The sequence below is a fragment of the Armigeres subalbatus genome, chromosome 3 (genome assembly GCF_024139115.2).
Source record: "Armigeres subalbatus isolate Guangzhou_Male chromosome 3, GZ_Asu_2, whole genome shotgun sequence".
Taxonomy (NCBI): domain Eukaryota; kingdom Metazoa; phylum Arthropoda; class Insecta; order Diptera; family Culicidae; genus Armigeres; species Armigeres subalbatus.
The window spans coordinates 79,687,956-79,710,766 of record NC_085141.1 but is presented as its reverse complement, the minus strand read 5'-3'; the positions used below and the strand labels follow the sequence as shown (position 1 = coordinate 79,710,766).

The 22,811-nt window shown below is 39.3% G+C and overlaps 1 protein-coding gene across 1 annotated transcript; it reads left to right on the top strand.

The window, feature by feature from the left end:
• Positions 1–5,240: 5,240 nt before the first annotated feature.
• LOC134226148 (suppressor of fused homolog) lies at positions 5,241–7,053 on the top strand. The gene is made up of 2 exons (XM_062706735.1): positions 5,241–5,576; positions 5,650–7,053. Exons 1-2 carry the CDS (start codon positions 5,431–5,433, stop codon positions 6,863–6,865), a joined length of 1,362 nt encoding a protein of 453 aa, XP_062562719.1. The 5' UTR covers positions 5,241–5,430; the 3' UTR covers positions 6,866–7,053.
• Positions 7,054–22,811: the final 15,758 nt, after the last annotated feature.

The following is a 22,811-nucleotide window of genomic DNA, read 5'->3' as shown; positions in this document are numbered from 1 at the left end:
ATGTAATTGAAACAAACGTATTGTGTTTTTATTTAAAATTGAGAAAAAAATACCAACTGCTTTTCATTCTAGTACACATAAGATAAGGGATACAGTGCGAGGATTTTTCACTTATATCATTCTACGGTTTACGTACTACATCTCATGTTGTTTTCATTCTAAAACAAGGATTGTAACAGTACCATATCACATAGTGTGCAGCGAAAAAAATGTACTGGAAAATGCCCTTTTTTGTATGTTAATTATACTTAACCGCCTATTACCCATATGGTCGTTTGGTAAAACACAACACACCCTATTGTAAAGACCATTAATGGTGAGGTTGGTTTATCATTTGTTTTAACAATAATCAAAATAGTAAGAATAATGTTATGTATTGTCATGAACGGTCTGTGAAATAATTTATTTATGGTTCATGATTATGCGGGCTAGCATTACTATAAGTCAATATCAAAATCTAAAGATGTTAAATGTTGGTGAAGACTTCCCGCATAATCATGAACCATAAATAAATTATTTCTGAACCGTTAAAAAATTATGATGAAAACAAATATGAGATTATAAGAAAGTAATCAAAGGAATTCTGACGAAATTATTCTACTAAAAATCAAATCAAATCAATATTTACCGCCATCGGGGTGGCAATGGGTCTGGAGGTGAGAATGAGTCATCGCTCTCACCAGCAGCCTGGAGGTCGAATAGCAAAATTGTGCAAAAAGGTTTCTTATATTTTAGTCTTCTTGCCCTAAGATACACACAGATAGAAAAATCCACTGAAATTTCCGCCAAAAATCATGCACATAAATGGAACGTCATTATTAGCGCAATTCCACAACGGATATAGCCTATACAATATTTGACGTGAATCGTCTATATTGCATGCAAGTTGTAAGCAATCTTGTTAGGAAGAGCGAAGAATAGCGTAAATTTCCGCATGGCAAGTTTTACGCACTTTTTACTTTTCATTATTTTTTTCTGTGCATGCAATTATCTATTCTACGAGCATTTTAAGTGGTTGAAACAATGACCCATTGTCACCCCCGACGACGGTACTTAATCAAAGCATTGTTTCGGGACTGATTATGAGTCGATTCTGTAGAATGCAAACGTTTCCTCTAAATCTAATTCCCTTTTTTGATAGGGGAGTATCGAAGTTGGATTTTTCTCACAAACAGTACGTTAAACCTAACTTCGCTAGTAGTGCGCTAGTCTAATTAGGCCCTAATTAGACTAGCGCGCTACTAGCGAAGTTAGGTTTAACGTATGGATACGAGAAAAATCCAACTTCGCTAGTTCCCTATTCTGGTTTTCAACCTAATTGAGTATATACAGCATCGAGATTCAAGTGTTTTAAAGTTATAATCAGATCGACTATCTGCTATTATTAAATCAACATATACTTTTGGATGTTACATAAATTTGAAAAAAAAAATCCCGGCGACTTCATCAAATTCCCGGGTTTTTCCCGGTTTTCCCGGATTCCCGGGTGAGTGGCCACCCTGAGTCACTTCAACCACGTAGATAGTTCACTTCCACAGATGAAGCATGTGGAGACATATGTCAATCGCAGTAGTCATTCACGAAATCATGCACTGAACGGGGCTGATATGCGTAGAAACCACAAAACAAGTGCTCTATTTCTCGGCATAACTGTCCCGCCAAACTATTTTCATGATCGTTGTCGCAAATTATATTTGTGGGTGAAGAATAAGAATGATTTTAATGAAATTAAGTCTTCTGAATGGTTCTGTGATGTAATAATCTTATATTTCATTCAAGTTATACGTCACCAATGAAAATTAGGATTCAATTTCAAATGCCATTTTCTCATTTGTCGTTTTTTGAATTTGGTACAAGCATGCGTAGAACGGCAGTGCACAGTGGTTCACTCTAGAACAAAGGATGGCCAAAATCTCAAAATGTCCCTAAAAGTAGGTTTTATGTTTGTATCATGGTATTTTGAGGCTTTTTGTCACATACAGACTTGATCGTGGGTGTTGGAAGCATTGCTTTGGCAATATACAGCCGTTTTTCGGCATCTCTGTGAATAGTAAATACTTTCATTTTACTGCTAAATTCGGTTTTTGAAAACAGATCGTTTCGCAACAAAGACGATTTTACATGACATAAAACTAGTTAGTACTATTCCATTTAATTCCACCATTTGATTGTTATTTTACAGATACGTATTTCGACTCCAACAGTAACGCCATCTTCAGTGTTTCGTACTTGACTCAAGTGGTGGAATTAAATGGGGTAGTACTAACTCGTCCTATGACAAGTGAAGATATTCCACAAAAAAGCTCTAAATAATTTTCTTATCAAAATAATTGCTTGTTAAATACAGGCTGTCCATGGGCTAAGACAAGACGAGACAAAAGACGATCTATTTGCTTGCTAAATTTCTTTTGTTCACAACGTAATAATATATTTTAAAAGGTCAGTGGACAGTGCTGCGGAATGTTGTTTCTTGAATAATTTACTGTTATCGCAGTAAATTTCATACAAACTTCAAACGGCTTGTGCTCTGTTCAATTACAATCAACTCTCAAAAATTTGAATGACTATTGAAATAGCAAATGTTATCGTTTAAGCAAAGCCAAATATAGTAGTAGTGTGTGTGGGGAATAAAGTGAGTCTGAAAAATGCATTTGTTGGTTACATTTATGGATAAAGTGGAACGTATTTCTTATTTCGTGATAAAAATAATGAAATAAACTAATATATTTAAAAATGCCATTAATAAAAAAAATAAGAAAAGTCATAAAAAAAATTACATCGGATTTGGATTGGATATAGATTGGATTTAGATTTGATTTGAATTGGATTTGGATTGGATTTTGATTTGGATTGGATTTGGATTTGGATTGGATTTGGATTGGATTTGGATTGGATTTGGATTTGGATTGGATTGGATTTGGATTGGATTTGGATTGAATTTGGATTGGATTTGGATTGGATTTGGATTGGATTTGGATTGGATTTGGATTGGATTTGGATTGGATTTGGATTGGTTTTGGACTGGATTTGGATTGGATTTGGATTGGATTTTGGATTGGATTTGTATTGGATTTGGAATGGATTTGGATTGGATTTAGTTTGGATTTGGATTGGATGTTGATTGGATTTGCATGGGATTTTGATTGGATTGGATTTGCATGGGATTTTGATTGGATTGGATTCGTTTAGAATGTGGATTGAATTTGGGTTAGATTGGTTTAGTTAATGGTTTAGTAAATCAATAGTTTAAACAGAATTATCTGAGCAGTTAAGTCAATGCTTTAGAGCCACAGATAATAAATTCACAGCTGTTATTGTTATTGCTCCAAAAAAAATTACTAACCGAAAAAAAAGAAAGAGTAGAGACGGTGAATATTGTGGGGAATAAAGTGAGCCTGAAAAATGCATTTGCATTTGTTGGTTACATTGATGGATAAAGTGGGACGTATTTCTTATTTCATGATAAAAATAATGAAATAAACTAATATATTTAAAAATGCCATTAATAAAAAAAATGATAACGTATTTGAAATTCAATCGTAGTTGGCATTTGAAATGCCAGCATACTAAGAAGCTAATGAGGAGAAATTTGAAATTCAATCTCAGTAGGCTGACAGGAATTCTAGATGATTCGAACGGTGAAAATAAACGATCTTTCAGTCACGGTATACAGAAAACAAGGTAGGCTCGTTAGAAAAATGACACTTCGAATGTGACGCATATTTTATCGCCACATGTTGGAGAACAAAAGTAAGCATGCTGCGACCGTAGAGCATCGTCTCGGTCCAGCTTGTGCGAAGATAGCAGTGACGTCACATGTTTACATTCAAACTGAATGTTTTCATACGTGATGAGCCTGCCTTGTTTTTTGTATGCCGTGCTTTCAGTGTTATGTTTTTGAGGCATGAACATTCGAATTATCCTTCGGTGTACCGCGCTTGTTTTCGTTGGTAAAAGGCAAATCGGAAGACGGATTTGCTTGGCTACGACAGTGTGTAATTTGACTGAAGGAATCGCGGTAGCTTTATTCATCTGTTATGCTTGTTGTTGTTTCGGTTCAGCTTTTCAGTTCAAATATCAGTATCAACATTGTCTATTGCTGGCAAGAATAGTGTGTTACAGTTTAGCTCGAGCTCAAACATGAGAACTTGAAACTCTTTATAGGTAGAATCATTTTGATTGCAAAATGATGAACCATGCTTATTGCTTATATCCAATACTATGAGTTTTCACAATAGACAAAAACAAAATTCCAATAATAAAATTCATGTGGAAAAAACTAAAATTGGTAGAAATCTCAATCTAATAATTAGAAAAAGGCATTTTTAAGGTTCTTGTGAACAAAAAATACGCATTTGTAAGGTTTAAAATAGAAACAGACCAAAAAAAACTAAAACGGTCAAAATGCAGCTTATCGCAACTTTTCGCAAAACAAAATAGTGATTAATAGAAAGTTATTGCTTTCAGCTTTGTAATGAGCATAGAATCATTATGGGCATTCATTTGCGCCTATACTTTTGGAGCACTTCAATGAAACAAATGTGAGTATTTTAAATAAATTTGTATATAAAGTAAACTTAATTTGAGTTCTGTCACTTAAATTTGACATAGGCGTACTATTTAAGACCCTGATAATGCAGTCTTGAAATAATATTGGGGTTAGCGATGTAATTGAAGCCGTACGATGCTGATATAAACGCTTTGTCAAACAGAGTTTTCGATTGGAAATCAACAATCATGTTCAATTAAAAATGATGTATCAAAGTCAAAACTCAACAGAACTTCTTCAAATTTTGAATTTGAACCGCATAAGTATTCTATAAAATGAAAAAAAAATAATATGATTCCAACCGAAATACGAATTACGATTTTTGAGGTGTTGGCTGCCTTGTGCAGTGTAGTAAAGCACATCGGATCTAAAGCTTTTTATAAATTAAACAAAAATATCGCCATTCTAAGGGTAAGCGGGGTGAGATTTCCATATGGAGCGAGATGGTCAATCATCAGTTTTGCCTCAAACATGTTTTCGAAGAACTGTGAGAAATTAACTTATGCAATTCCTCAAACAAGTGATTCAATTAGGTTTAGAAGACAATCATCAACGGTCATTTCGAAATCTCTAATTGAAGATTATGTGCCGGTTTGTCCGGTTCGTCGGCATGAGCAGGTAAAATCCTTCCATTTCACTACGTTCCTTCTATCGGCCATCAAGCGTTATGCGGCTCGTTCAGCATTCATCTTCCCGTGTGTCAGCCACTTCCACAAGAAGCCATAAAAGACTGTTCGATCCTTCTGTTTACACTCTATTTCATGTTGTGGTGTTTGTTTCTCCATTTTTTTATATTCGAAGCCATTTTTCGATCAGTCTAGTATTAGGTTTTAAATTTTCAAATAAATATAATCTATCTGTCGGTGAGCTTACAATCAGTCATGGCATCCATTACAAATCAGGAAAAGGAGGATCCACTGAAACGACGAATGGTTCCCCGAGGTTTGCAGAAACTTATTGAACAATGTTTGAAAATTTACCCAGATCAAACAAATCCGCTTCAGGTCACAACCGTTCTGAAGTATTGGTATGTAGATTGATTGCTTTCTTGCTTGTTAAAGATAATACTGTTACTATAGGTAGATTGTAACACATTTTAGGCTCGGTGGACAAGACCCGTTGGATTATATTAGCATGTATCACAATGCGGGTGATCCGGATAAGAACATTCCACCACATTGGCACTACATTAGTTTCGGGCTGTCCGATTTGCACGGCGACGGACGAGTTCACTTGCCAGACACAATTGGAGGATTAGAACCACGCTCTGGAATGGGCTTTGAACTGACATTCCGTTTGCTGAAACCGGAGAATTGTACCGAAGAAAAACCACCCACTTGGCCAGCGAATCTCCTACAAGCACTGGCCAAATATGTATTTCAGTCAGGTAACAGGTTGTGTTTCGGTGACAATATTCCTTGGCGTAGATCATTGGACGCCAAAGCATCAAATATTCAGCACATGTTAATTGCCGAAGATCCTCAAATGTCTCGCACGGAGACTCCTTTCGGTTGGGTAGATTTTCTACAGATAGTTGGCGTGACAAACGAAGAACTAGAACAAGCATCTCGTTGGAATGGGAAAGGTATTCTAAATCTGCTTCAAAAAGATCCTGCAACTGGAGGTGATTGGCTAATCACGGACATGACTCGATCGAAAAGCGTATTTGAGCTCTTTCCCGAGACTCTTCGTCAGTTGGAAATCGATCTTGAAAGAGAAGGATCCGACTTGGCGGGTGTGAATGCAGATTTCACTTTTAAGGAAGTCGCCAAAGCAATTACTATCAAAAAAGAGATTCTTGATCCAGAAGAGGAAATCGCCAAAAGCATCTCTTCGTGTAACATCGAAATCAAAAAAGAGTTCAACGACGGGCTGGAACATTCGGGTTCGTCTGATATGATTAACCCCTTCCACCACTCCCAGATACCGTCCCGCGTTTCTCCCTTAAGTGGCATCGAGCTCACCCTGGCGCCATATGCAGCCAAGTTCCTCGTGCTCGCCATCAAAGATCGGATACGCCACGGGCGACATTTTACTTTCAAGGCACAAAATATGGCTGTTACCTTTGTAGCCGAATCGGTTACCGGGGCCATAGTTAATCGAGAAACGCCTTATGGAGTGCTAGGCTATTGGGTGCAAATTCTAATTCCGAATGCACTCGTCCCAAAGATGCTGGACACGTTTGGAGATTTGAATACCAGTACGGACAATCTGAAAATCCCACTAACCTACGAATGGCCAGAACACAATTTGAAATTCATCATTGACCATCCACCGCCGGAGTTACTTAATCAACAGGGTCCGATATTGGCTTAGAATATTATTGAACGATGTAGAATCGTTTGCGACTTGCGTAGTTTGTTAGAAAGCCTATCACAAATAGAGTACCATTTCAACTAATGCGCCACAACTTCTATTTTTTCCTATAAAGTATTATATTTTAACAAATAATGTTAAGTTAGATGGAATCTCAAGTGCCTTAAATATATACAATAGAAAATGAATATGCAGTTCTGTTTTATCATACCGTCATCTGGGTTGACAATAAGTCAAATGGGGACCTTCGCATAAGGCTTAGATAACAAAAGGCTTGAAAAAAGTGAGAAACGATTCAATTGCTGTAGATTTTTTATTTGACATTAGGCCGATACAAATATTTAATAACAATTATGCCCCCCCCCTTCGGTTTTTTTGCCCAAAAATAATATTTTGAGGGGACAAAAAAAATTTGGATAATTTAGAGGATTTTCAAAACATTCTTTAACAAATCTGAGGAGTTTTTCCATTTGTTTCATTTAAATATTTATTTTTTATTATACCCCCCTTGACCTTTCGGAGACCAGTAGGACATAATTTAAATTAAATTAATTTAAATTTAAATTAAACACAACAAACAAAAACGCAAACCCTTCTTGTGACTCCTTGTTGTCTTTCAATTTAGATACGCAATGTACAGCACAAGAAATTTGGTAGCCGCTTAGAAAGAAACTAGACTTTATTTATTGCTCAACACTGGATCTTGCTTCAAGATGAAACCAAAAATTAACCAAATTTGGGGTCTCTAGTGATCCCTGGTGAAAGAATTTTCGAAAAAAAATTGGAACGCGGCTTCAAAATCCAAATCCGAAGTTTGTATGAAAAATCGAGGATGTTTAAGCCAATATCAGACGTTGCTAGTTGAAAATTATTGCCTAACTTACGGGTGTTATCCATGCATTTATTTTTCTTCTACATTTTCGTTGTTTTTTAATTAATTTTGATTCGTTTTGCCTTTCTCGTGCAACAGAGTTGTACCAGAAGGCTATAATTTCACTCCAAAAGTGTGTATGTAGCCGATAAATATTTTTTTGTTAAGTGCGTTCCATATAGAAGGACTTGACAGATTCGAGTGCAACTGGTTTCATTTGACGGAGCAAATTCCCTATTTGGACACTATAGTTTCTGTTTTTCAATAAATCAAGCAGTTTGGATTATATTTTTATTTTTCAAATAAACAAAAACACTGTTTGCATTCACACATTGAATCATTAATCATTTTAGCCGTGGCGCAACCCGTTACTCTCATTAATTGAGTAATTTTTAAGCAGCGTACTCGAATGGCATCAACTCTTTTTACCGCCGAAATGTAGGCAGTAAACACTGCATTTACAACAATAATTCGAATTCAACATATTGAATCGAGAAAGGCATCATCACCACTGGTGGATAAATTTGGGTTTTTTAAGGTGATTATAGAATGAAGCCCGTGATGAATTTCGAATTCACCACACGTTTATCTACATACATTTCCAAAAGCCCAAATCTGGCGTAATAGTTTTCGTACAGTGCCGAAACTCAAATTATGATTGTTCAGCATAACTAAGCAAACGAGCTTCCATTATTTCAGCCCAATACGCGTTATGGTTCTTTCATCTCGTGCATTTGAAAAAAAATATTGGAAAAGCACGTGGTTTACAAAATGGCCGATTTCTGGCTTATTAAATATTTAGCTAATAAATTTCTTTGAAAATTTCTAAGTCGTTTAACCGCACTTGGACCCCATTAGAGGCTGTCTACAAACGACGTAGACTAAATTTTCTCATTTTCAACCTACACCCCCTTACACCTTCGTAGACTTTTTCCGAAACCTCTTCCATTCTTGAAGTAGACTTTTAAAATTGAAATAGACTTTTAAAATATCATATATGCTGTGCATTTCGAAATAATATGCAGATCAATCATTTATTAAGTGATTCATTTAATGAAAACCATTTAAGTATAATAACATTACAGGTAGGCTAACCATACGTACCGTATTTAACGGGACAGTCCCGTTTTTAGACCTTGTTGTGCTGTCCCGTCATAATCTAATAAATTCTCAATTTGTCCTGTTTTTTCATTGATTCTTCCAAAGAGCTCAAACAAAAATATTATTAAAATATTACCATATTCAAGGCAGCCCTCGGCTTGCTCATATCTCAACAAAGAAAGTGGACAAAACCCATAAAAAAGTGTTAGGGCTTGACGATCCCTCCCCAGGCCATCTGCGAGTCGTGGTGCCTGCATGGGATGTGGTGGGGTTTAACAGTAAGCTCTGTTAAACTTCTATGAAAAGCTGCATGTATCTGCAAGTAGGTCCCGCCAATGCGACCGTGTGCCGCTCAAAGTGCACAAGCCCAAGTCCTGGTGTTAGGTGGGACGCTAAACAGACCTGACATGACGAGACAGGAGGTTTGCGCAGGTGCAATAAGCTGCCTCTAAAAACAACTATTACGAACGACATAGAAAATAATACATGGAACTGCAAGTCGCTAGGCTTCGCAGGTTGCGACAGGATAATCTACGATTAATTACATCCCCGCAACTTCGACCTCATAGCGCTGCAGGAAATCGCTGGACAGGACAGAAAGTGTGGAAAGCGGGCATCGAGCGGCCAGCTTGTACCAAAGCTGTGGCACCACCAACGAGCTGGGAACCGGTTTCATAGTGCAAGAACCGCAAGGATGTGCAAGCTGAGGATAAAAGGCCGTTTCATCAACTATAGAATCAACGTCCACATGAAGAGAGACCCGACGACGGGAAAGAAGCGTTCTATGCACAGCTGGAGCAGACATACGATGGATGCCCACTGCGGGACGTCAAAAACGTCATCGGCGACATGAACGCTCAGGTAGGATGTATGCACCGGTCATCGGAACGGATAGTATTCATACCGTATTGAACGACGACGCCCAACGATGCAGAAACTTTGTAGTCTCCCGCGGAATGGTAGTTCGAAGCACTTTCTTACCCCGTCGTGTCCCATTGTGTCCCATCTACAAAAAGGGCGATAAGCTAGCATGTAGCAACTATCGCACAATCACATTGCTGAACGCTGTCTACAAGGTACTCTCTCAAGTGTTATGCCGCCAACTAAGGGGTCATTCAATAATTACGTAAGCATTTTTTCTTGGTTTTTCGGACCCCCCTCCTTCCCTTGTAAGATTTTTCTCAAACAAATTATTTTTTTGTTTATATGAAGAATAAGAAAATGGTAGATCCCTTTTCCTCCATATTATGTGCTTACGTAATTATTGAACGACCCCTAACAGCAATCGCTAAAGAGTTCGTGGGGCAGACCAGGTGTTCGCCGTGCGCCAACAACAACGTGCCCACACATCATCTATTTATCGATTTCAAAGCCGCATATGATATAATCGATCGGGACCAGCTATAACAGCTAATGCACGAAAACGGATTTCCGGATAAACTGAGCCCGAGCAGGAGAGATTGACTCAATAATACCTAACTCTGTTATTGATACCATACTCTGTTATGAACTAGCCCTGCATAAGTGGTAAAATACCAAAGGAATAATACCAAAATTTAATATGCACAATACTTGAGCCATAACATACTCTGTTATTAAGTTCAATTTCAATACCAAATGCATAACAAATTATTGTTCGTTTGGTATTGAAATACCTAAGCATGTTATGCCTCAAGTTTTCTGCATATAAGCTTTTGGTATTATTTTTTGGTATTTTACCTCTTATGCAAGGCTAGTTCATACCAATTTCTGTGATCGAGGTCGTCGCTCCTGCTCGGGAGGAGACGATGTATCGGGTGGTGTGCGTAGTGCGAGTTTCAGGGGCATTCTCAAGTCCCTTCGAAACTCGCAAAGGGTCACGGCAAGGTGATGGTCTTTCGTGTCTGCTATTCAACATCGCTCTGGAGGGAGTAATAAGAAGGGCAAGGATTGACACGAGTGGTACGATTTTCTCGAAGTCTGTCCAGTTATTTGGTTTCGCCGACGACATTGGTATTATGGCACGTAACTTTGAGTGGATGGAGAAAGCCAACATCAGACTGAAAAGCGAAAGCAAACGGATTGGACTAGTCATCAACACATGATACATGAGGGCACGAATTGACACGAGACTCAAGTAAGAGCAACGCAAGCCATCCATCACGAGTTTGTATTTGTGGTGACGAAATTGAGGTGGTTGAAGAATTTGTGTACTTGGGCTCACTGGTGACCTCTGGTAACGATACCAGCAGAGAAATACGGAAACGCATCATGGCGGGAGATCGTTCATACTTTGGACTCCGCAAAACGCTCCGATCGAATAGAGTTCGTCGCCGTACCAAACTGATTATCTACTAAACGTTTATTAGACCGGTAGTTCTCTACGGATACGAGACTTGGACGATGCTCGTGGAGCACCAACGCACACTGGGAGTTTTTGAAAGGAAAGTGCTGCGTAACATCTATGGTGGGGTGCAGATGGCGGACGGTACGTGGACTAACCAAGACTATCGTGCTACTATGAATCAAAATCGCAAGGCATTATTTGGCAACGGGTGCTTCACATATTGTTTCAAAAAGTTGTCGTGTAGCTATTTTGCCGTTGGACGTATAAATATCACATGTTACAAACGAGAAAAATGAGAAAAACGTATTTGAAGTTTCAAAATGCATTCATGCTATTATCGCTAAATTTCGCTTTTTGATTTACATTAACGTAATAAACTTCCAGAGCTTAGATGTATCTTTACTCTTCAGAGAAAGATGCACACTAGTGGTGCCACTAGGAATCGATACTGCGATCGATCTTGAGAAGCGTTTCCATTATTTTCAGTACTACACATATATCTCCCATTCCAGAATGAAAACTTTTTTACTTAGAAGAAAAGAAAAGGGGTCCCATTAGATGGAGATACTTGTACACGTCCTAACTCATCCGTCAAAGAAACGCAGTCAACATCATCTGTTCGTACTACACACAAACACAGTTCGTGCTTAAATCGTGCTTTGATGGACAATGCACTCTAACTTTCAACTACTCAGTGACTGCGTAAAATTGTATTGCCGTCTCTTTTTTCCCACTGAAATTTTACTCAGATTCCGTCAAAAGCGGGACTAGTCATAGCTATGAGTTGCCCGCTTTTGGTGGAAATTGAGTAAAATTTCCGTGAGAAGAAAAGAGACAGCAATACAATTTTACTCAGTCACTGAGTAGGTGAAAGTTAGCGTGTGTCGTTTTGCAATCACGGATCCGAGGATCTAACGATTATTCCTTCTTTGCCTTTTATATAGCACTGTCATCAATTCGAGACTACACACATACATCATATTATTTTCATTTTGAAATCAGTTCAGATATCAATCAGAGTACTCGGAAACATAGTTGTCTAAAATCATAACACATTCAGATACATATTTTAACTATTGTAAATCCCATAATTTTAGTCTAGGTCTCACTAGTCCAATTGAGGATCAGGTTACACGGAGCTTCGAAGACATTCTCAATCAAGAGAATGTTTTTGACCCTTCGTTGGGAACTAATTTGGATGAAGTGAGATCTATTACTAGAAAATTTAAAAACATGAAAGCTCCGGGTGATGATGGTATTTTCTACATACTTATCAAAAAACTTCCTGAGAGCTCTTTATCCTTTTTGGTTAATTTATTTAACAAATGTTTTCAATTGGCATACTTCCCAGTTAAATGGAAAAACGCCAAAGTTGTTCCAATTTTGAAGCCAGACAAAAATCCAGCTGATGCTTCTAGTTATCGCCCAATCAGTTTGCTTTCTTCAATAAGCAAACTGTTTGAAAAGATTATTTTAAATAGAATGATGGTTCATATTAATGACAATTCTATTTTTGCTGATGAGCAATTTGGTTTTCGCCATGGGCATTCAACCACTCATCAGTTATTAAGAGTTACGAACTTAATTCGGCTCAACAAATCTGAAGGATATTCGACTGGAGTTGCTCTTCTTGATATAGAGAAAGCATTTGACAGTGTTTGGCATGAAGGTTTGATTGTAAAATTGATGAATTTTAATTTTCCTCTGTACATTATTAAACTGATCCAAAATTATTTATCAGATCGCTCACTGCAGGTAAACTATCAGAATTCTAAATCTGATAGATTACCTGTAAGGGCTGGTGTCCCCCAAGGCAGCATACTGGGGCCCATTTTGTATAACATTTTTACTTTCTGACTTACCTGATTTACCACCAGGGTGTCAAAAATCTTTGTTTGCAGATGACACAGGGCTCTCAGCCAAAGGGCGTAGCCTTCGTGTCATTTGTAGTAGATTGCAAAAAAGTTTGGACATTTTCTCCACTTACTTGCAAAAATGGAAAATTTCCCCGAATGCTTCCAAAACTCAGCTTATAATTTTCCCACATAAGCCGAGAGCTTCTTATTTGAAACCTTCTAGCAGACATATTGTCACTATGAATGGGGTTCCAATTAATTGGTCTAGCGAAGCTAAATATTTGGGACTTCTGCTAGATCAAAAATTAACTTTTAAAAATCACATTGAAGGCCTTCAAGCCAAATGTAACAAATATATTAAGTGTCTATATCCACTTATAAACAGAAAGTCAAAACTTTGTCTTAAGAACAAACTTTTGATTTACAAACAAATTTTTAGACCTGCCATGTTGTATGCTGTGCCAATATGGACTAGTTGCTGCAATACCAGAAAGAAGGCACTTCAGAGGATTCAAAATAAAATTCTGAAAATGATTCTGAAGTTGCCTCCGTGGTATAGTACCAATGAACTTCATAGAATTTCTAATATTGAGACATTGCAACAAATGTCCAACAAAATAATTTCCAATTTTAGACAAAAATCGTTGCAATCTTCTATTGCAACGATTAACTCCTTGTACCCTTAGTATAAAATAGGTTAAGATTAGTTTAAGTTGAAAACATTGTAATTCCTACATGGTTCAATTCAACCAGAGGAAAAATTCTAAACTGCCAGAGGCAATTGAAATGTATTAATAATAACTAAAACTATAACATAGCAAATAAGGATGATAGTGTTAAGAAAACACGGAACACCTAGTCTAAGAGATGAATGCATGTATTAGATAATTAATAATTAATCTATATATATAAAAATCAATCTATGTATGTATGTTCGCTAACTACTTCTGAACCACTTGGCCGAATTCAACCAAATTTGGTACACACGTTCTCTATCCTCAGGGGAAGTTGACAAAGGGGGTGGGAGGGTCATTTAGAAAAGGGGGAGGGGTTTTGTTTAGAAAACGAACAATTATGTGTAACTTGCATCTCCTAGGACCGATTTCAATCAAATTTTGTACACATATTCAATATAAGGAGACAACCATATGAGAGTGTAATCTTTGAAAGGGGGGAGGGGTCTGGAGGGAGGGGTATGGTTCAGAAAACGGGTAATTCCGAGTAAATTCTGAACCCCTGCACCGATTTCAACCAAATTTGATACAAACATTCTCTACCCTAAACAAAAGATAACAAAGCGGGTGGGGCGGTCATTGTAAAAAAGGGAGGGTATGGGGGGAGGGGTTGTCTTTATAAAACGAGCAATTCAGTGTAACTCCCAACCCCCAGTACCCATATCAACCAAATTTTGTACACATATTCACTAAGAGTAGTCGATCATATGGAAGTGTAATTTGGGGAAGGGGGGGGGGGGGGGGGGGGGGGGGGTATTGTTCAGAAAACAAGCAATTCAGTGTATCTTTTGAATCCCTGGACCGATTTCATCCAAATTTGGTACACACATTCTCTATCCTAAGGAGAAAATAACAAAGGGTGGTATGATCATTGGGAAAAAGGGAGGGTAAGGGGAAGGTTGTATTTAGAAAAGAGCAATTCAGTGTAACACCTAACTCCCAGGACCGATTTCAACCAAAATTGGTGTACACATTTTCTATCCCAAGGAGAAGATAACAAAGGAGGTGGGAGGGTCATTGGGGAAAAAGGGAAGTTATGGGGGAAGGGTTGTCTTTAAAAAATGAGCAATTCAGTGTAACTCCCAGGATAAATTACAACCAGATTTGGTACACTTATTCTCTATTTTTGGAAGATGTTTATTGAAAAGGTAGAAGGGCCAAACAAATATATAAAAATAGATTGATACAAAGGAACAATTCTATGAGCGGTAGATCTACCTCTGTGGGTTTTGTGCTACAGCATTGGACATTTTATTGAATAATTTACTTTTCAGTCCCTAGCAAAGCCGAATACATATAGCTATTAGCTATCTATATATCTCGGATACTTATTCAACGTATGTGACGTATGTGATTTTGTAAACAAAAATTTAAACGTTGATTTCTGCAATCTGATAGCACTCCCACGCAAACCATCGCCACATACAGGTAGGGGAGGTTTCGGCTACATGTTCGTTGTGTTGGTTTGCGTAGGAGTGCCATCATATTTGACAAATCGACGTATGCATCTTTGTTTACAAAATCACATACGTCCTTTTGAATAAGTACCCGAGATATATAAACTTTACAATGTTTGTATGTTTGTGTGTATGCTCCAGCCTAACTTCTGAACCCATTATTGTATTGTTTAGTTATCGATCAATTTAACCATTTATCGAAATTATGGTTGCCCAGTGACAAGCAATGATTAATGTGTTTCCTTCTGGATGGTGAATGTGATCCCTTCTTTAAAATAGACGTTTGCCCGGAATAAGGCATCGGTGGATGTTTTTCCTTCTTTAGAAATAAACGTTTGCCCGGAATATGGCGATTATGGGTTTGCTCCTTCTTAAAATCAGTCAATGTTTTCAAATGAAATCTGCCTTCTTCTGATCAAATGATGAAGTATCGATAAGAAAACGCAATTATCCTGTTGACCAATTGGTTTATTCATTTTCCGATTGTGAAAAAAAAGTCTGCGAATCAAACTGGCAATTCCGAGCAAGGCCGGGTACATAAAGCTAGTCTATATATATAATCTATATATATAAAAATCAATCTATGTATGTATGTTCGCTAACTACTTCTGAACCACTTGGCCGAATTCAACCAAATTTGGTACACACGTTCTCTATCCTCAGGGGAAGTTGACAAAGGGGGTGGGAGGGTCATTTAGAAAAGGGGGAGGGGTTTTGTTTAGAAAACGAACAATTATGTGTAACTTGCATCTCCTAGGACCGATTTCAATCAAATTTTGTACACATATTCAATATAAGGAGACAACCATATGAGAGTGTAATCTTTGAAAGGGGGAGGGTCTGGAGGGAGGGTATGGTTCAGAAAACGGGTAATTCAGAGTAAATTCTGAACCCCTGCACCGATTTCAACCAAATTTGATACAAACATTCTCTACCCTAAACAAAAAGATAACAAAGCGGGTGGGGCGGTCATTGTAAAAAAAGGGAGGTATGGGGAGGGTTGTCTTTATAAAACGAGCAATTCAGTGTAACTCCCAACCCCAGTACCCATATCAACCAAATTTTGTACACATATTCACTAAGAGTAGTCGATCATATGGAAGTGTAATTTGGGAAAGAGGGAGGGGCTGGGGGAGGGTATTGTTCAGAAAACAAGCAATTCAGTGTATCTTTTGAATCCCTGGACCGATTTCATCCAAATTTGGTACACACATTCTCTATCCTAAGGAGAAAATAACAAAGGGTGGTATGATCATTGGGAAAAAGGGAGGGTAAGGGGGAAGGGTTGTATTTAGAAAAAGAGCAATTCAGTGTAACACCTAACTCCCAGGACCGATTTCAACCAAAATTGGTGTACACATTTTCTATCCCAAGGAGAAGATAACAAAGGAGGTGGGAGGGTCATTGGGGAAAAGGGAAGGTATGGTGGTAGGTGTTGTCTTTAAAAAAATGGGCAATTCAGTGTAACTCCCAGGATAAAGTACAACCAGATTTGGTACACTTATTCTCTATTTTTGGAAGATGTTTATTGAAAAGGTAGAATGGCCAAACAAATATATAAAATAGATTGATACAAAGGAACAATTCTATGAGCGGTAGATCTACCTCTGTGGGTTTTGTGCTACAGCATTGGACATTTTAATTGAATAATTTACTTTTCAGTCCCTAGCAAAGCCGAATACATATAGCTATTAGCTATCTATATATCTCGGATACTTATTCAACGTATGTGACGTATGTGATTTTGTAAACAAAAATTTAAACGTTGATTTCTGCAATCTGATAGCACTCCCACGCAAACCATCGCCACATACAGGTAGGGGAGGTTTCGGCTACATGTTCGTTGTGTTGGTTTGCGTAGGAGTGCCATCATATTTGACAAATCGACGTATGCATCTTTGTTTACAAAATCACATACGTCCTTTGAATAAGTACCCGAGATATATAAAACTCAATGTTTGTATGTTTGTGTGTATGCTCCAGCCTAACTTCTGAACCCATTATTGTATTGTTTAGTTATCGATCAATTTAACCATTTATCGAAATTATGGTTGCCCAGTGACAAGCAATGATTAATGTGTTTCCTTCTGGATGGTGAATGTGATCCCTTCTTTAAAATAGACGTTTGCCCGGAATAAGGCATCGGTGGATGTTTTTCCTTCTTTAGAAATTTACGTTTGCCCGGAATAAGGTGATTATGGGCTTGATCTCTTCTTCAAAATCAGTCAATGTTTCCAAATGAAATCTGCCTTCTTTTAATCAAATGATGAAGTAACAATAAGAAAACATAATTATCCTCAGTACATTCAAAGTTAATTGCCTATATGCCGGGTATTAAGCCACCCGGTGTGGAAATTAATTACTATGTCTGAAACTTGATTATGCATATGCACAACATGTGATAGATTTAGTTCGGAAAAGGTATTGGAGGGTAACCGCTCCTTCGGTGGGGTTTGATCCCACGATCCCACGATCCCACGACCACTGGGGTCGTGGGATCAAACCCCACCGAAGGGGCGGTTACCCTCCAATACCTTTTCCGAACTAAATCTATCACATGTTGCAATTATCCTGTTGACCAATTGGTTTATTCATTTTCCGATTGTGAAAAAAAAAACTGCGAATCAAACTGGCAATTCCGAGCAAGGCCGGGTACATAAAGCTAGTTAGCAAATAAAATTAGTTAAGAAAAAAAAAAAAAAAACCATTGTAAATAATCGTCGTGAGAATATCACAATGAACTTCTCACATGCATGCTGCATGTTTTCAATACTAATAATTACCCTCTTTCTTTTCTTTCCTTTGCATTATCAACTAGGGTAAGACGCCCCATCTAAGGCAACTCCTTGATAACTATTTTACTTTTCAACGCAATTTATGCAAACTTTGTGTTATTTGGTAGTCCAGGAAGTCGCAAATGTATTGCCCGTGAGTAGTCATATACAAATATTACAGATAACACGTAATAAAGCTTTTTTGAAAAGTCGCGAAAAAATGGATTCCAACAAGTGCCTGGGCAATACGCCCCACCTTAGCCAAAGACGTTTCATAGCCCTTCATTAGTATTTTATCAATCCCATAATAAAAAGATTACAAATCCTTATGCGCTTGATATTTAAAAACCAACGTAGGTCCATTTAAGCAGGTGTGAATTACATTTCAATATTTTCCATACAATTAGGAAGCAACTGCTGCAGGCTCGCTGCGCTTGTGTCCAGTTGGTAAGGGCATATCGTCCTGCCTACACTGGGGCGTTTTGGCCAGTGAAACATGTTTTCTAAAATCGTTACATTTTTAAAGATGGAAGCAATCGTATATCCTATTAACCGCTGGGACAACTTCTTCTGATGCCCAACTGAGTGGTCCGGTGCAAGTTTTGTGGACATTATGCCAGAGTCGCTCCAGAATGTTGAGGTAACAAACATAAAAAGTTACATCAAAACTGTAACTTTTTGTATTTTGCTATTATTTTCATTGTGTAATACAAAAATACTTCCACATTCACATAGTATGATGGGTTTACAAATACTTATAAGTACCAACTGATTTTGAACCATAATTAGTTATAGTTTTCTAGAAATCAAAGGGGGGCGTTTTGGCCAGGTGGGGCGCATTATACCGTCTTACCCTAATCGTTGCGAGCTACAACCAGGTGGGTGGCAGGACGCCATGTTTTTGCAGCCAACATCTCAGTGTAAAATTCATGATGGTATGTGTTTTGTTTACAAAGATCACATGTGATTCTCATTAGGATACAGAACTGTCAGTGGGATACGGTCGCGCAATGTTGGCTGCAAAACAAACCTATTGTGTGAGATAGGGATGCCACCCGGCTAGCTACAACCCTTAACAAAACATTGGAAGACCCCCAATATTGTAATAGAGGAAAAATATTATCTGGATCGATTTGCTATCGGTGTTGACGAAATCGAGCTGGCTGATGAATTCGATTTCTTGGGCCGGTGACCACTGACACGATACCAGCAGTTTCAGATACACATTATTGTCTGGTAAGACGAAATTAAAAACTATTTAAAATATCCAACAAGGATACAATAGAAGCAAGGTAAATCACAGCTGAATTCACTATATGCTAATTAAAATTCTCCCAATAAATAGTGTCTATGATGAATAAGACCCCACACCCCATCCTACTTCCTTAGGCAAAATACACCTCCCGTGCATCCCGCAAAATCTAAAAACAGCAGGGCTAATGACGTTGCGATGCCTATTCCCACTCCCCACTCCATTGATGTATTATGGAAAGTGTAAGTTCTCGGATTTACCAGCGACCCCCTTGTACATCATAAAAATGAAAATGAAGAATATTCATATTCGTTGGGCCGGACTCAAACATTGCCAAAAACAACTACTTTTGCGACGTTTTTTAAATCAAAACCAGAATGTGACATTTATGCCGCGAAATTCACTGGTCAGGCGAAAAATGTACGCATATTTGTCGCATCGTGAACTGAGAGATATTATTTATCATCAGACTAAGGCCGGAGTGGCCTGTGCTGCACATAAAAGACTTCTCCATTCAGCTCGGTTCATGGCTGCACTTCGCCAACCACGCAGTCTGCGGAGGGTCCGCAAGTCGTCCTCCACCTGATCGATCCACCTTGCCCGCTGTACACCTCGCCTTCTTGTTCCCGTCGGATCGTTGTCGAGAACCATTTTCACCGGATTACTGTCCGACATTCTGGCTACGTGCCCGGCCCACCGCAGTCTTCCGATTTTCGCGGTGTGAATGATGGATGGTTCTCCCAACAGCTGATGCAACTCGTGGTTCATTCGCCTCCTCCACGTACCGTCCGCCATCTGCAACCCACCGTAGATGGTACGCAACACTTTCCTTTCGAAAACTCCCAGTGCGCGTTGGTCCTCCACGAGCATCGTCCAGGTCTCGTGTCCGTAGAGAACTACCGGTCTTATAAGCGTTTTGTAGATAGTCAGTTTGGTACGGCGGCGAACTCTATTCGATCGGAGCGTCTTGCGGAGTCCAAAGTACGTACGATTTCCAGCCACTATGCGTCTCCGAATTTCTCTGCTGGTATCGTTATCGGCGGTCACCAGTGAGTCCAAGTACACGAATTCTTCAACCACCTCGATTTCGTCACCACCGATAGAAACTCGTGGTGGGTGGCTCACATTGACCTCTCTTGAGCCTCTTCCTATCATATACAGTACTGACCCGATTTTGTCACTCCCCGATTTTGTCTACCCCCGATTTTGTCTACCCCCGATTTTATCACGTTTTCGACCCGATTTTATCACGTCCCGATTTTGTCACGTTTTCGACCCGATTTTGTCACCCCAAAAAAATTTATCATTCTTTTTATTTTCGTAAATAATACCAAAAACAACATTGATTTTCATGAAATAACTTCCACCGCCTGTAGTTTATTACGAACGACCTCTGAGTACCTGGGAAATATTCTGTAAGCAATTTCGACAAGAAATAACGGGTACCGTTCACGCATTTTGCCTTTCCAAGGCATAAAATGATTCATATTTGTGGAATGAATTAAAAAAAATGAAAATATTTTTTTTCCAATTTTGTCACATACCCTGTTTTATCACCCCAAAATTCACCAGGGGAGTGACAAAATCGGGATATTACTGTACTTCGTCTTCGACGTGTTGATGACTAATCCAATCCGTTTAGCTTCGCTTTTCAGTCTGATGTAGGCTTCATCCATCCTCTCAAAGTTACGTGTCATGATATCAATGTCGTCGGCGAAACCAAATAACTGGACGGACTTCGTGAAAATCGTACCACTCGTGTCAATCCCTGCCCTTCGTATTACTCCCTCCAAAGCGATGTTGAATAGCAGACACGAAAGACCATCACCTTGCCGTAACCCTCTACGGGTTTCGAAGGGACTCGAGAATGCCTCTGAAACTCGAACTACGCACATCACCCGATCCATCGTCGCCTTGATCAACCATATCAGTTTATCCGGAAATCCGTTTTCGTGCATTAGCTGCCATAGCTGATCCCGATCGATTGTATCATATGCGGCTTTGAAGTCGATAAATAGATGATGTGTGGGCACGTTGTATTCGCGGCATTTCTGCAATACCTGACGTATGGCGAACACCTGGTCTGTGGTAGAGCGTTCACCCATAAATCCCGCCTGGTACTGCCCCACGAACTCTCTTGCAATTGGTGTTAGTCGACGGCATAAAATTTGGGAGAGTACCTTGTAGGCGGCGTTCAACAATGTGATTGCGCGGTAGTTGCTACAATCCAGCTTATCGCCCTTTTTGTAGATGGGATACACGACACCTTCCATCCACTCCTGCGGCAGAACCTCATCCTCCCAAACCTTGGTAATCACCCAGTGCAGCGCTCTAGCCAGGGGCTTTGTTGTTTTTCAGCCGGCCGATCTCCTCCTGGATTTCCTGGAGGTTCGGAGCCGGAAGTCGCATGTCCTGCGCGCGTGCTCCTAGGTTCATTACCATACCGCCACCGTTGTCTGCCATATCGCCATTCAGGTACTCTTCGTAGTGCTGCCGCCACCTTTGGATCACCTCACGCTCGTTCGTAAGAAGGTTCCCGTTTATGTCCTTACACATATCGAGCTGTGGCACGTGGCCCTTACGTGAACGGTTCAACTTCTCATAGAACTTTCGTGCGTTATTAGCGCGGTACAGTTCCTCCGTCTCTTCACGGTCTCGATCTTCCTGCTGGCGCTTTTTCCTCCGGAAAATCGAGTTTTGTCTGTTCCGCGCCCGTTTGTATCGTGCCTCGTTCGCCCTCGTGCGGTGTTGCAGCAATCTCGCCCATGCTGCATTCTTCTCCTCAACTAACTGCTCACATTCGCCGTCATACCAGTCGTTTCTTCTGATCCGGAGCCACCGTGCCTAGTGCAGCGGTTGCGGTGCTTCCAATGGCGGATCGAATATCTCTCCAGCCATCTTCAAGAGATGCTGCGCCTAGCTGCTTTTCCGTTGGGAGTGCCACTTCCAGCTGCTGCGCGTAGTCTTGGGCTAGTCTACCGAACTGAGAGATAGTTGTTGTTAATTTGTTTTTACATTTCGACGATTGTATTTCTTTGGTGTGATTTTTCGCTGCCGGTAAAAGTGTTTAAACTAATACGGACAATCCAGTGGCGCGGAATTGGAATAGTTCGGGTTTGATTTCAAAAATGACACAGGTGATTGTTTTCCGCTTGCGGAGCCGGCAAACGTTCCATTACCAGTCCCAAAGGTTGACCAACCGGTTCTTAGCGGCATTACATCTTCAACGTCCAAAGGAATTACGACTGTGTTATCGAGATGATGGTGACAAAGTGCTACCAGGTGAAGCAGTTTTTTCTGTGGATTTGCAAAAAGTAAGATCTCAGTTATTTGTAAGTTGTGAACTTATTTTCTAGGTCATACGGCTTCCACGGTTGGATTGCCTCAAGAGCATTATTTTATCGTAAATGCTGCTGGTCTTTAATGAGAGCTTTGCGCCTGTTGGCCCCTACATACGAGCATTCCCACTGTCTGCGTGCATTTGGTCCGAGTCAGTTAATGGTCGCACAGCCAATGAAATTCTTAGCTGTTTTTTAAGTTATTATGAAGTACGCTGACCTGAAGACATTTATCTT